Here is a 14,432-nt window from a genome sequence, read left to right on the forward strand (position 1 = left end):
ACCCTAGCACTATTCCCCATGGGCCAGCTCTCACCATGGACAGGTAGCAGAGGTGTTGGCAAGTCTGGCAGCGTCTCTCTGACGACTCCAGCGCCAGCCACTTCCTGGGTTTCTTGCGTCCATCACCGGGCAACAGGCTGTTATCATGTGTTCCGTAGCGGGCAGAGGACAGAAGCCCTGCCTCGTACAGTTCCTGTCGTTGTCTCATCTCTATGTTCCTATTAGAGCGGAGCAACAACTCAGTGATTCAGAACACGACAATTCACAACGTTGTGATTAAAGCTCAGTACAGCAAACAGTACTATCTAAAGGTCTTTCCGCCCTGACGTAGACAGTAAGCCCACCCATTAAATCATGGAGTGTATTTGAAACAGAAGATTTCGGGATATTTTCAACTTGGCTTTGAGCACAGTTCGACTGAGCTATGTCTTCGATCATACTGACATGGCAACAGAGGATGAAGAACAAGGCCGTGACAGCATCCAAGTTTTGATGTGCCCGGTTTCCATGGCTACCGACCTGAGGTCTTTGAGAAGGGCGGAGATCGTAGTCAGAATGTGCCCGTTCTCGCGTTTGGATTCGGCCGTGGCGATCTGGTAGAGTAACTTCTCCATGGAGAAGGGTTTGGCTATGTGCCGGCATTTCAGGTCCTACAGTGGGAAGGCAGAGAGACACTGCGTTAACACAGAACATTGACAGAATATCCTACAGCCTTTTGTATCAACCAGATCACACATGACACTACACTAATCAACAGGAACAAAAACCTGTTTAGACTGTAGAGCAGTGCTGCCTAACCCTGTTCCTGGAAAGCTACAATACCCTCCTGTAGGTTTCAGCTCCAATCCCAGTTGTAACTAACCAGATTAATCTTATCAACCACCTAATTATTAGAATCAGGTGTGCTAAATTACATTTGAAGCCAAAACCTACAGGACGCAGTAGCTCTCCAGGAACAGGGTTAGGCTAGGGCTCCCGAATGGCGCAGCAGTCTAAGGCACTGCATCTCAGTGCTAGAGGCGTTAATACAGACCCTAGTTCGATCCCAGGCTATATCACAACCGTGATCTGGAGTCCCATAGGGCGGCGCACAATTAGGGCGGTGCATAATTGGCCCAGCGTCGTCTGGGTTAGGGGAGGGTTTGGCCGTGGTAGGCAGTCATTGTAAAATAAGAATTTGTTCTTAACTGACTTGCCTGGTTAAATCAAAATAAATAGCTCATTGTCTGCCACAGTGTCTCTATGTCTCTAAATGGCCACAGGGTGGCAGCTCCGGCTTCAGACTCACCTTAGCAGCCTCATATCCCAGGTTCATCCACTGTGGGGTGGCAAAATGCACAGTTTCCGACACACTGTAGCCACAGCAGACCTTGGACACAAATGTCCCGGGGAAGCAGACCACGAACTGACCGCTCTGCTGGACGGTGCGGTGGACCTTGATACCCTCTCGACAAAGCACCTCTGGAGAGATCATGATGTTCTTCTCCAGCATCTCCAGCCCAGGGGTCCCGTTGGCCTGCAGCAGTGTGTGAACCACCTTGTCAAGCTTCACCTTCTCCTCAGCAGGAATAGAATACCTGGTAGGGCGAGAGAGGACCAATCAGGCTCATGCAAGAGTGTGTGTTATGCTGAACATCGGCTGTGCTGTGTAACCCCTCAGCTTTGAACAGTCAGAGTTAGGTCGGTCTGTGCTTACGCTCTGCCTCAAAAAGTTAGAGAAAGATTGAGAGCGAGAATGAGATCCTAAAGAGGTGGCTTTCCTGTGGGGATCATAGCCTGTAGACAGACTGCAGGTAGAGCTGTCTGTCTGTCTGTCTGTGGTTTCATCTGTCAAATGGAGGATGGTGATTGCATATTAGAATGAGACCTCTTTTTAACAGATTCACTGGACAACTAAGTACTCTGGGAATAGTGTAACAGACTTAAGCTTGTCCTAGGGCATCCCAAATTAGCACTTCCTGTAACTTTCGGACATTCAGACAGAATGAAAAGATGAGTGGAACATTCATACTTCATGATAGCAGGCAGTCAATTATGATGATTATGACTTGCCTTCATCTCAGGAACCTCCTAGCACATTTCTACTCACCTGTGTCACCACCAATGGGCAGGTAGCACACATGGGGAGGGAAGGGTTGGGCTGGTGGATGTCTAGAGCCACCGCCCTTTCTCAAACCCTTCATTACCATTACATTCAAGTTGGGCTAATGCAAAGAGATTAAACATTGCCTTCATAACAGGTCAATACACAACACACCAACGCCTGTGGCTTTCGCTGCCACCCAAACATTTCTTGTTGTAAGTAAATGTAGCTCTAATGCGAGCCACTTTGGCATCAATACATATTTTCAAAAGACTGGCGTGTGTTCAATGAAGGTGGAATTTGATCAGCTAATTACAAGTCTGATCCGAGTTATCAATGGCATTATGTTTTATATCACATATTCCATGTCACCTTAGAAAAACCACACATCTTTGTAATGTCTTTGTACAGTACACATGTACCTGTGAGGAGGAAGAGAGGGAGGTGGTCATGTTGGGATACTTACCAAATGCAGTCAGCACCAGTGTGTAAGTAATCAATGTATGGAAGGCGGTTTTGGTCTCGAGACCAGCATGAGGTAGAAAAGACCATGCCAATGTTCAGCCAAGGAATGGTGACCCCTACGGGGAGAGAAAAGTCAGTTTTTACATAGCAGACACCACAACAGGCATCACATTGTCTCAGAAAGACGTGCGCCTCAGGGGTGAGGATGACGGGTTGGAAATCTCACCGGGCACAGCTCCAAGATGCCGCAGAATGGATCCAGAATTATTAGGGAGGACAGTGAGGTTCCATCCATGTCTGAAACGGAGAGAAGAACAGTCATTACACAGTGGCCAGTCAAGAGATATATGTTTTAACTCTATGGTTATTACGCCACGCATTACTGTGTTTAGGGTGTGATGACATTGGGTTCTTACTTAGAAAATGGCTCTGACTTTCCCACGGGGAAGCCACTTCCGTGTGTGTTGGTGTCCACTTTCCCATAATGCACGGCCACATGGCAGTGCCTCTGCTCCACTATCCTCCAGTATTCTTGCTGTAAAGGAAGACAAATAGGAGAAACGATAGATAAATCTGCGTACTGAACAAAACAAAAATGTACAGTGACTAATAAATGGAGGTCAATGGAATGCTACAGTAGTGAGCTGACCTCTACATGAAGGCCAGTAGGGATTGAGACTAGTTCCATTCTTACCTCGACCTCAGCAGCCCCAGGCTCTTTGTTAAAACACATGATCATGGTGTTCCTGGCTATCCTGAAGAAGTTGGTGAGCGATACAGATTTCCCCTGCAACAAGAGAAGCCACATCAGGACAGAACAGCTAGCATCAAACAAAGTCAGGTACCCTGTAAACGCACGTACTGTATCGCAAGTCTCTGCTGCTGCATGTCTGTCCTGAAAGTTTCCGAGCTTGACTGTAGTTAATATGAACCTTAGCCGGGACACCTCAGAATGAAGGGGTGTTGATAGTCAATAAATCTGCCTGTACCGTCCCTGGATTTAATACCCCGCTGAACTACACCCTCTCCTCACCCCTCTTCTATGTGAAAGCTAGGTTACTGTACTGAACTCACATCTCATGGGTCTGCTTGTGTTGGGGATTTGGTTACAAGAAAAAGAAGGAAAAGATTGAAATGGAATCCAGACTAGAACAGTGTTTAAGATGTCATGATCAGACAGGTTCAGAGGAAGGAGACGGTTAGAAACAACACCACACTCAGGCTCTTCCATGGGAAGAGCAGCAGGGGCAACATCTGGGTCATGAAGCTGTGGTGTGTGTGTGTGTGTGTGTGTGTGTGTGTGTGTGTGTGTGTGTGTGTGTGTGTGTGTGTGTGTGTGTGTGTGTGTGTGTGTGTGTGTGTGTGTGTGTGTGTGTGTCGATGTCTGGGCAGGGGTAACAGAGGCAGAGCAGAACGATGTTGAGTAGAGAGGCAGTGGCCTGCTGTCTGTGGGTCCATTTCACCCAGCTCAGCACTGACCTACATTCCATCAGCTAGAACAGAACAGAGCAGGCAGACAAACAGGAAGACTGGAGCTACACTACCAGGTTTGCCTTGTAGCATGAGCAGAGCATGAGAATAATGAACAAAAACATAAATTTAAAAAGGATGTGCAAAGTTGTTGCCCTTGCATCACCTTGTAAATACACTTGTGCTGGTCGCTGAGAACCCCCTTCTCCTCATCCTCATCTTCCTCCTGCTGTGTCATTTCCCCATTCCTCTTTTCCTGAGAGAACAGCCTCCGGCGTCCCACCTTGAGCTGCTGACTGTCCAGCTCCTTCAGCCGGCTGCACAGCTGACCGTTGCTGTGCTGCACCAGACTGCCGGCCAGCCCGTTCTTGGGCTCGTAGCGTGGCAGGGTCAGGCTACTCTCCGTGTGGCCCTCCAGGGGCCCCCTGCGGCGCTCCAGGCCCTCCTTCTCCTGCAGCACCTCCCTCTCCAGGCGCCGGTGCTCCTCTAGGGACAGAGAGTCATAGGACAGTAGGTATTGGAGGTAGGACTCCTGCAGCTTGGCCAGCCGGTCCTGGGCTGACTTGGGGATCCGCAGCAGATCAGCTAGTTTACTCCACTTCTTCAGGTCCATAACCTGCTGCATGCCGCCCATGTCATTAATTAGCTGGAAGAACCGAGCCAGGTCCACCTCGCAGCCACCTGGGGGGAAGAGACAGATCGATGGGGTCAGATAGAGTTAACCCTAAACCCACAGCTGCCTGGGGAGAGAGAGATGGGTTAGGGTCTATGGCCATGACTTTAACACTCCTACAGTAATGATCAAATCAAATTGGTCACATACAAATATTTAGCAGATGTTATTGTGGGTGTAGCGAAATTCTTGTGTTCCTCGCGCCAACAGTGCAGTAGTATGATAGCACTACAAATTTGGACCGTATTCTCAAACCGATTCAGTAAACATTTATTTCAGCCATATAGACTGACTGGGCTAGAGGCTGTTTAAAACACATCAAGCTGCTGAGTGAGAAATCTAAAATGACAGACAAGCTGCTGGGTATAGTTATATTGTCTCAGACATACAGGCCACATCTGAACACTGATATTGACCTCACAGTATAAATACCAGATACGGTTGGTGGAATGCAACAAACATTTTATTGGATTGTCAATAATGTCGATACCCAATTTTTGTGATGTTTGCTAAAGAGGTCCGTTTTGCGACAGTCGTCCAGCCTATGTGAGTGTGTCTGACTGTCAGACTAACTGATGACCAGTGTTAGGGTAGTGTTGCTGGTAAAGTATGGACAGTCAGACTCACCGATGAGTGGGGGGTCTTCCATGGTGATGCCCTGAGATTTGAGGTGCTTTTTGATGCAGGCTAGCCTCTGTACGTTAGGGCCCCAGCGACGGCCCAGCTTGTGGATGCGCTGCACCTGGGTCACAAAGCGCATCTCATCGTTCAGTTTGCACTCTGGGCGCCAATCAGCCGGGGGAACCACCCGACACAGTCCGCAGGGCTCCGCCCCCTCCCGCACAGAGTCCAGGTACACCAGGGGGTCCTGGAACTCCCGCTGGGTGGGACAGAACTCTGGTGCCTCACCCAACGCTGCCCAGCTCGCCTTGCTCCTCTCCGCCCTCTCCCTCTCTTTATCCCGCTCCTTCTCCCTTTCCCACTCCCTGTCAGGCCGGGGCTCTGTTGGTTTGTGAGGGGTATGCCCGGGGGTGTGGCCAGGGATGTGGCCAGGCGACTCTGAGGTAGTTGAGCGGTTAAGGGTGTGGTTAGGGTTAGAGGCAGCCTGCACCCGGTGCTGTGCTTGTCTGATGAACATCAACTTGCCGGCTGACGCTCGCTTGGGCCGCTGACGCCCTGGCTCTGGATTGGCTAGTGGTGTGGAGGGAGGGGGTGGGGCTAGCAGGGAGGGGGGAGGGGTGGTTTCCATGACGATGTGTCCATTAGGGACCGAGGCCTTGCCCTGACACGCTTTCTTACTGCGTGTCTCCAGAGGGCTGGTCTGGTGCTTGGTCTTACCGTCCAGGGGGCTTCTCTGGTTCTGTTTGGTCTTCTTACGGTTGGGGTTAGTCTCCAGGACGACCAGCTTACCCTGGGAGTCAGCCACCGCCCCGATGGCAGCCACCGCCACCTCCAGCCTCCGCTTGGAGTTCCTCAGTCCCTCACGCCCCTGCCTGCCCACCTCCTGCTTGGCACAGAGGTGCCCGTTGAAGCGCACTCCGCCCCCGTTGGTCACCTTGTGCACCCCATTGGATAATAGCACCTGTTTGCTTGTTTTTGCTTTGCTATTCTGGGCTTTTCCTGAGTTGGAGAGGGGGAGTCGCTGGTGGCGCTGGAGGTGGTTGTGGTGGCGATTGTTGCTATGGGCTTTATGGGTAGCAGCAGTGCTGTGTTTGCGCTTGTTCAGTTTGGTTTTCTTGACCAGTTCTTGTTTTCCTTTGGTGTGTGTGACGAGGCCATTCACAGTTTTGGACGGCAGTCTGAAGTCTTTCGTTTTTTTGGCACCGGCCGTGTGCATGCCTGTCTGGGACGCCCGTGTGACTCCGTTCACTTTAGAGACCTGAGAGTGGGAGGCGAGAGAGAGAGACCAGAAACATGGAGTTGTTTATTCACATACTGTAGTGCAGCAACATAGAACACAGAATCACTGCACTAACACTCTCGGGAGCTGGCGCTTGACATTGAAGTAAAAACTCCAAGCAAACATTAACTCGCAGAAAAGGCTATAAAAGTAAAGAGTTAGGGTTAGAACTAAATGCTATGCGGAAATTGCTGCCATTCATTAAAGCCTATACAGGGTTGCTGTACTTTCAAATCAGCTAGTTATAGACAAACACTTTTCTCACAGGGCAAAAAACAGATCAGTATCAGCTTCAACAGATGAAAAAGCCATCCTGGCCCTAACATGGAGAGTGAGGTTCACTTCAGAGCCAACTGCTGTATGTACAAAACGGGTTACTACTTGAAACCCCATCCCAGCAGAAAGCCAGTTATATTTGGTATGGTTTCCTTAACCTCTTTAATGGCGAAAATAAACATTATTTTTTTTTGCAGATCTGAGAACCCCTGCTGAACATGTGAGCTCTAATGTAGGTAGTTTGGGTTACATCGGGGACCTAACTGGCTAATGGCAGCTGGGGGAATAAAGCCACCCAGACCCACCAGTGGAAGAAGCAGAGTCGACTCTCTCTCAGTTCCCTCTCTCCCGTCATGTTTTTTTACTTGCCCTAGTTTTAGTGCTGCCCCTAAACCACCCTGCCCCAGAACATGATACAGACTAGCATCAACCTGAACGGGAACAAATGTCATTCATGTTAATATACGTGTGTGTGTGTGTGTGTGTGTGTGTAGTAAAATGGAAAAGTTGTGTGTAGTCAAAACAGAGGGGATGTCTGGACTGAGACCCTGGGGTTTCTGGCAGCTGGACACCAGCTTTCTGCTTAGACCCCACTAGCTGCTCTGCTGTTCTTCCCACTGCATCCCTGTCCCTTTGAGTAGCACCCTGTTGTAAGTGAACCTAGTAGCCGTGCTGTAAGCGAACTATGCAGAGGAGATGAGAGGATGGCGTTATCGAACCAGCGAGGTGCCAGAGGGAGGTGACAGCAGGCTTGACGGCTGCGTTTGAAGCAGGGCCGCAGCTGTATTGTATTCCTATCAGGTGCAGCCAGCACAAAGAGAGGCTATTAAAAGATAAGGGGAGTGAAATGTGACCCCCTTCATCAATCCTGTCCCCTTCCACTCCAACAGTGGAAAAATACAGAGGATAGAGAGCGAGAGGGGGGAGAAGGGAGGGGAGAGAGAGAGAGGGGAGTTGACAGCAAGAGAGGCGACAGAGAGAGAGGAGACGAGAGACACACAGAATGCCTACACATTCCATCACCTACAGAGAGATCCACCTAGAAAAGAGGCCCCTCAGCCAGCTGGTTCTGGTGCTCTGTTCACAAAGACCCCACAGAGCCCCAGGACAGCAACACAATTTGACCCAAACAAATTATGAAAAAGGCAAAAAGATATCTAATTGACACTGGAAAGAATCAACCATAAAAACAGCATATTTGACCACAGTGACTGACGCAAAATTAAGAAAATCCATTGCTATTGAGAGAGGCCGCCATAGGCAGACCTGGCTCTCAAGAGAAGACAGGCTTTGTGCACACTGCCCACAAAATGAGGTGGAAACTGAGCTGCACTTCCTAACCTCCTGTCCAATGTAGGAGGAGATACACATTTCCCACAGATCCTATGGACCCACAATGAATAAAACATAAAAAAACATTGATCAACTCCCATATCTGTTCCGTGTGCAATCACAGCAGCAAGATGTGTCCCGTTGCCATGAGAAAAATGGCAACCAGTGAAGCAAACAAACAAACAAACATTGTAAATACCACCAATAATTTGTTTATTTATCGTCGCCTACTATTCATACTACAACTATTTGCACATTGCTAACACACTGTACATAGCGGATAATATAACACTTGAAATGTCTATCATTTTCAAACCTTTGAGAGTGCAATGTTACTGATCGGTTTTGAGTTATAACGTTTATTTATTTCACTTGCTTAGGCAATGTAAACACGTTTCGCATGCCAAAAAAGCCCCTTGTATTTTTGAGAGAGAAAGAACGGAGTCGCCCCGGCAGGCCAGAGTGATGATGTCTAAACGCAGCGTGACATCTATCAGGGGCTCGAAACATAACGCAAAGAACCAACGAACACATCAAATTCTAGAACTCTAGAAGGTTAGGGTCATAACCAAAGATGAAATAAGACTCTCAATACTTCCGTCTGCAGAATTTAAACACCTTCCTTTAGGGTCAAACTCATCCGTTTGGCCTCGAAGACCAAAGTAATAGAAACAGAAAGCCAGTCAGCCAACTGTGACTGAACAGATATGCTGACAAGAAGGCACAGCGGGCTGGGTGGTGGTCTTTAGTTTCACCACTAGAGAGCTCACCGGCACTGTGCTGCTGCACAAGCCTTGAGGGTTGGTGTGCACGTGAGCCCTGGCCTTGCACTGTAATAGTCTGGTCCGAGGCAGAGGAGAGAAAAGAGGAGAGGGAGAGAGAAGACGGGCTATATCCAAGCCCCATGGAGCAGGAAAAGGCCCCATATTACTGTAGAAAGCACCAAAAGACTGGTGAGAACGAAGGAGAAAATTCAGTGCCGGAAACAGAGGTGAGAGGGGGAGAGAGAACGAGAACAGAAACACAGCCAACCCTCTGAAGTGGATTTTGGTCACACGTGAGTGGGAAGAGGGGGGGTGGCGGGGGATGGGCCAGGATGACATCATGTGTTGCTATAGCCAATCTGCAGGATGGCGAGAAGATTCACATGGAACATCTGCAACTCAGCTGCTTATAGGAACAGACTGGATCCATCTCAACAAACAGACTGGATCAGGAAGAGGAGCTGGAAACGTAACCCTTCCAATGCTTAGAGAAACAGGCAGGCAGGCGCACACACACACACACACACACACACACACACACACACACACACACACACACACACACACACACACACACACACACACACACACACACACACACACACACACACACACACACACACACACACACACACACACACACACACACACACACACACACACACACACACACACACACACACACACACACACACACACACACACACACACACACACACACACACACACACACACACACACACACACACAAACAAACAAACAAACAAACAAACAAACCCACCAATGTGATAGCTGAAAAGATGTGGCCTTCGTCTTCATGAATAGCCTTCAGAATATTGACTTTTAAACTGAGACAGAAAGGTCAACCGGATACCGGAGCAGCAACCCAATATTCCTGCGCAATTAACATTCCTCAGTTTGGATCTCATCGAACATCATGACTCTGGCTTACTCTAACTGCTATACAACAGGGCCATTGGGTTATTGTATGATAAGAATTTAACCTATGGCTGATTTCCTTCCACAGATAAGGTATCCTGATGCTTTCGGCCAGGGGATTGGACATCAGCCTGCTGCTGCACTCACAGTTAATATCAGAAAACACAAAATGCTAATACCTCAAAATGATTGGAGCTCTGTTGCCAAGGATGGTAAATCTGCCAGCATAACACATGAACAGAGGTAAAGAGTAAGGAGAGAGAGAGGGGGGGGGGGTAATCAGAAGGAGAGAGCGAAAGCAGAGAGAGGAGGGCAGAAGGAGGGGGGATAGAACAAAGGCCAATAACTTGAGCGTAGTTTGTCTTGGCTCTCCCCTGCTCATTGAGATTCATTGTTCCTTAATTAGTCAGTTGGCGGCACTTAAAACCGACAGGCCCGGCATCAACATGAGACAGCGTGGCTCGGCCACGTCTGCTGGCCGTCTGGGAGAGCTGCTAGTCTTGATGCTACCCTCTCTGACGAGGCAAAGCCCCCAGCACTCCATTCTGATTAGTTCACGCAGTTGTCAGAAGCACAATGTGCTTTTTGAGCCGAGTCAAAGTTACTCTCCATCCTCCTCCCGACCTCTCCTCCTTAGAGCTATTTTAAACCAACAGAACAGCTTGGACAGGAAGGCAGCTTTCACAACCCAGCCTCAGTACTAAATATAGTAGCAGACTGAAATACAATCATTACACGGAGACAAAGGGAGGAGAGGAGCTCAGGGATTTCACACAACACTGAGCATGCTGCTATCATGTTACTCTCATAATGTATAATATTTTTTTATCATAACACATTACTGCTCTTCTAATGACGATAATGTCTGCTCTTTAATCACGCGCCTGGTGGCTACGGAGGCATGCTGGTCAGCCATCTTTATGACCATTAGAGAGTTACATATTAGCCAAATCAACGAAGCATACTGTTCAGGCATAGATGAAGTATGATACAGTACCTGCTTGCTGAGCTCCTCTACGGCCCTCCTGTGGGGCAGTCCGTTGGTAGTGTGGCCCCTGGCTGTAGCCTTTAGCTGGCTGAGGGCCTGCTCCCTCCGGGCCTCGGCTCTCTCACTGCGCTCTCTCACCTGCACCCATTCCTTCCCTCTGGGCTTGGGGCTGTCTCGGGGCGCCTTGCTGGGGCCGTTCAACACTGAACCAACAGGAAAGAAAGATGGATTTTAGATCAGCTTAGGAGGTTGAACACCGGAGCAACAGAGGAAAATATGATTTCAGGGCAGTGTAGGAGGGATGCTGCTGGCTTACAGTGCCTTCAGAAAGTATTCATACCCCGTGACTTATTCCACATTCTGTTGTGTTACAGCCTGAATTCAAAATGGATTAAATACAAACATCTCACCCATTTACACGCAATACCCCATAATGACAAAGTGAAAACATGTTTATTAAAATGTATTGAAAATGAAATATATACATCTAATTTACATAAGTAAATAGAAGCACATTTGTCAGAGAATACAGCCGTGAGTCTTTCTGGGTAAGTCGAAGAGCTTTCCACATCTGGATTGTACAACATTTGCCCATTATTGTTTTCAAAATTCTTTAAGTTCTGTCAAATTGGTTGTTGATCATCGCTAGACAACCGTTTTCAGGTCATGCCATAGATTTTCAAGCATATTTAAAGCCAGAACTTTAACTCTGCCACTCAGGAGCATTCAATGTCTTCCTGGTTACCAGGTTATTGTACTGCTGAAAGGTGAATTCATCTCCCAGTGTCTGGTGGAAAGCAGACAACCAGGTTTTCCTCTTGGATTTTACCTGTGCTTAGCTCCGTTCTGTTTCTTTTATATCCTGAAAAACTCTCGTCTTTAATGATTACAAGCATACCCATAACATGATGCAGCCACCACTATGCTTGAAAATATGGAGAACGGTACTCCGTAATGTGTTGTATTCAGGACAAAAAAGTGAATTGCTTTGCCACAATTTTTTGCAGTATTATTTTAGTGCCTTGTTGAAAATAGGATGTATGTTTTGGAATATTTTTATTCTGTTCAGGCATCCTCCTTTTCACTCTGTCAATTAGGTTAGTATTTGTGGAGTAACTACAATGTTGTTCATCCATCCTCAGTTTTCCTCCATCACAGCCATTCAACTCTAAATTGTTTTAAAAAAGTTACCATTGGCCTGTATCTTTGTAGTGACTGGGTGTATTGATACACCATCTAAAAGTGTAATTAATAACTTCACCATGCTCAAAGGTATATTCAGTGTCTGCTTTTTTATGTTTACCCATCTACCAATAGGTGCCCTTCTTTATGAGGCATTGGAAAACCTCCCTGGTATTTGTGGTAGAATCTGTGTTTGAAATTCACTGCTCGACTGAGGGACCTTAACGACAATTATATATGTGAGGTACAGAGATGAGGAAGTTATTCAAAATTCATGTTAAACACTATTATTGCACAAAATGAGAGTACATGGAACTTAAGCAATACTCCTGAAAGTGTTTAGGCTTGCCATAAAGGGGTTTAATACTTATTGACTCAAGACATTTCAGCTTTTCTTTAGTAATTCATTTGTAAAAAATAAAAATAACAATTCCACTGACATTATGGTGTATTGTGTGTAGGCCAGTGAGGCAATTATTTATTTATTTTTTTACATTTAATCCATTTCAAATTCAGGCTGTAACAAAATGTGGAAAAAGTCAAGGGTTGTGAATACTTTCTGAAGGCACTGTGTATATTAAAACTTTAACAAGAATTTATCATTTCAATGAAATATTTCCTCCAGTCTTGTACAGTGACTTGTGGTGAACATTATATTGGTCAAGCAGCAGACGACAGCCCTGCTAACCTCAGACTAGAGCAGAAGCATTGATATTAGCCGTCTGAACCATTCCAATTAACACATTCAATAGCTCTCTTTATATTTTATGGAGGTTCACTATTTTTTTTTTTTTTTTTACAGTGTTTTAATATCAACAGTCGCTGGCGTTTATAAAACGACATGGTTCGTTCTCTCCCCCCCGTCTGTCTAAGTCCCTTCAGCGTTTTGAAAAGCTACTGGAAAACTGAACTCAATAAAAAGGTGTTTAATTTAGAAAATGTAAACATGGCTGGGGTTAGCAAGGTGCAGGGTAATGAAAGCAGAGCTCTATGATTTCTCACTCGGTGCACAGCAGCTCAAATAAACTACTGAAGTACTGCCCACGCTACATTTTAAAAGTGTCACATCTGACACACGGCCTTATAGTGTACTGTACTGGCCAGGTATAATACTGTACTGGGATACAGGCTTCTATGGTACTTACAGACCAGGACTAATACTGTACTGGGATACAGGCTTCTATGGTACTTACAGACCAGGCCTAACACTGTACTGGGATACAGGCTACTATGGTACTTACAGACCAGGCCTAACACTGTACTGGGATACAGGCTTCTATGGTACTTACAGACAAGGCCTAACACTGTACTGGGATACAGGCTTCTATGGTACTTACAGACCAGGGCTAACACTGTACTGGGATACAGGCTTCTATGGTACTTACAGACCAGGCTTAATACTGTACTGTGATACAGGCTTCTATGGTACTTACAGACCAGGCCTAACACTGTACTGGGATACAGGCTTCTATGGTACTTACAGACCAGGCCTAACACTGTACTGGGATACAGGCTTCTATGGTACTTACAGACCAGGCCTAACACTGTACTGGGATACAGGCTTCTATGGTACTTACAGACCAGGCCTAACACTGTACTGGGATACAGGCTTCTATGGTACTTACAGACCAGGCCTAACACTGTACTGGGATACAGGCTTCTATGGTACTTACAGACCAGGCCTAACACTGTACTGGGATACAGGCTTCTATGGTACTTACAGACCAGGCCTAACACTGTACTGGGATACAGGCTTCTATGGTACTTACAGACCAGGCCTAACACTGTACTGGGATACAGGCTTCTATGGTACTTACAGACCAGGCCTAACACTGTACTGGGATACAGGCTTCTATGGTACTTACAGACCAGGGCTAACACTGTACTGGGATACAGGCTTCTATGGTACTTACAGACCAGGCCTAACACTGTACTGGGATACAGGCTTCTATGGTACTTACAGACCAGGCCTAACACTGTACTGGGATACAGGCTACTATGGTACTTACAGACCAGGCCTAACACTGTACTGGGATACAGGCTACTATGGTACTTACAGACCAGGGCTAACACTGTACTGGGATACAGGCTTCTATGGTACTTACAGACCAGGCTTAATACTGTACTGTGATACAGGCTTCTATGGTACTTACAGACCAGGCCTAACACTGTACTGGGAGCAGTGGCGACCAGTCTTTTTTGTGTGCCTGTTTTGCATGTTAATTTGGCATTAATACGTCACATATCAGTTTGCAAACAATGCAAAAGTAATACTAATCGTTGAGTTAATAAAGCTGCATACAAACTTGGTCTCTTTTTGACTTTCTTAAGAAAGGCAGCTCTAAAATGCAGGTGTTTCA

At 47.0% G+C, this 14,432-nt stretch overlaps 1 protein-coding gene across 2 annotated transcripts in view; it reads right to left on the reverse strand.

Moving 5' to 3' along the window:
* LOC139373553 (protein Jumonji-like) overlaps nucleotides 1–14,432 on the reverse strand; it is a 92,637-nt gene that overhangs the window by 4,855 nt on the left and 73,350 nt on the right. For both annotated transcript variants that reach the window (XM_071114200.1, XM_071114199.1), the window contains 10 exons: nucleotides 10,900–11,093; nucleotides 5,319–6,570; nucleotides 4,185–4,699; nucleotides 3,243–3,335; nucleotides 2,965–3,083; nucleotides 2,775–2,845; nucleotides 2,550–2,664; nucleotides 1,289–1,577; nucleotides 520–650; nucleotides 35–218 (listed from right to left, as the gene is read on the reverse strand). In XM_071114200.1, the coding sequence (XP_070970301.1) occupies nucleotides 35–218; nucleotides 520–650; nucleotides 1,289–1,577; nucleotides 2,550–2,664; nucleotides 2,775–2,845; nucleotides 2,965–3,083; nucleotides 3,243–3,335; nucleotides 4,185–4,699; nucleotides 5,319–6,570; nucleotides 10,900–11,093 (2,963 nt within the window). The remainder of the gene's footprint in view (nucleotides 1–34; nucleotides 219–519; nucleotides 651–1,288; nucleotides 1,578–2,549; nucleotides 2,665–2,774; nucleotides 2,846–2,964; nucleotides 3,084–3,242; nucleotides 3,336–4,184; nucleotides 4,700–5,318; nucleotides 6,571–10,899; nucleotides 11,094–14,432) is intronic.

Source organism: Oncorhynchus clarkii, chromosome 18, assembly GCF_045791955.1.
Source record: "Oncorhynchus clarkii lewisi isolate Uvic-CL-2024 chromosome 18, UVic_Ocla_1.0, whole genome shotgun sequence".
Taxonomy (NCBI): Eukaryota; Metazoa; Chordata; class Actinopteri; order Salmoniformes; family Salmonidae; genus Oncorhynchus; species Oncorhynchus clarkii.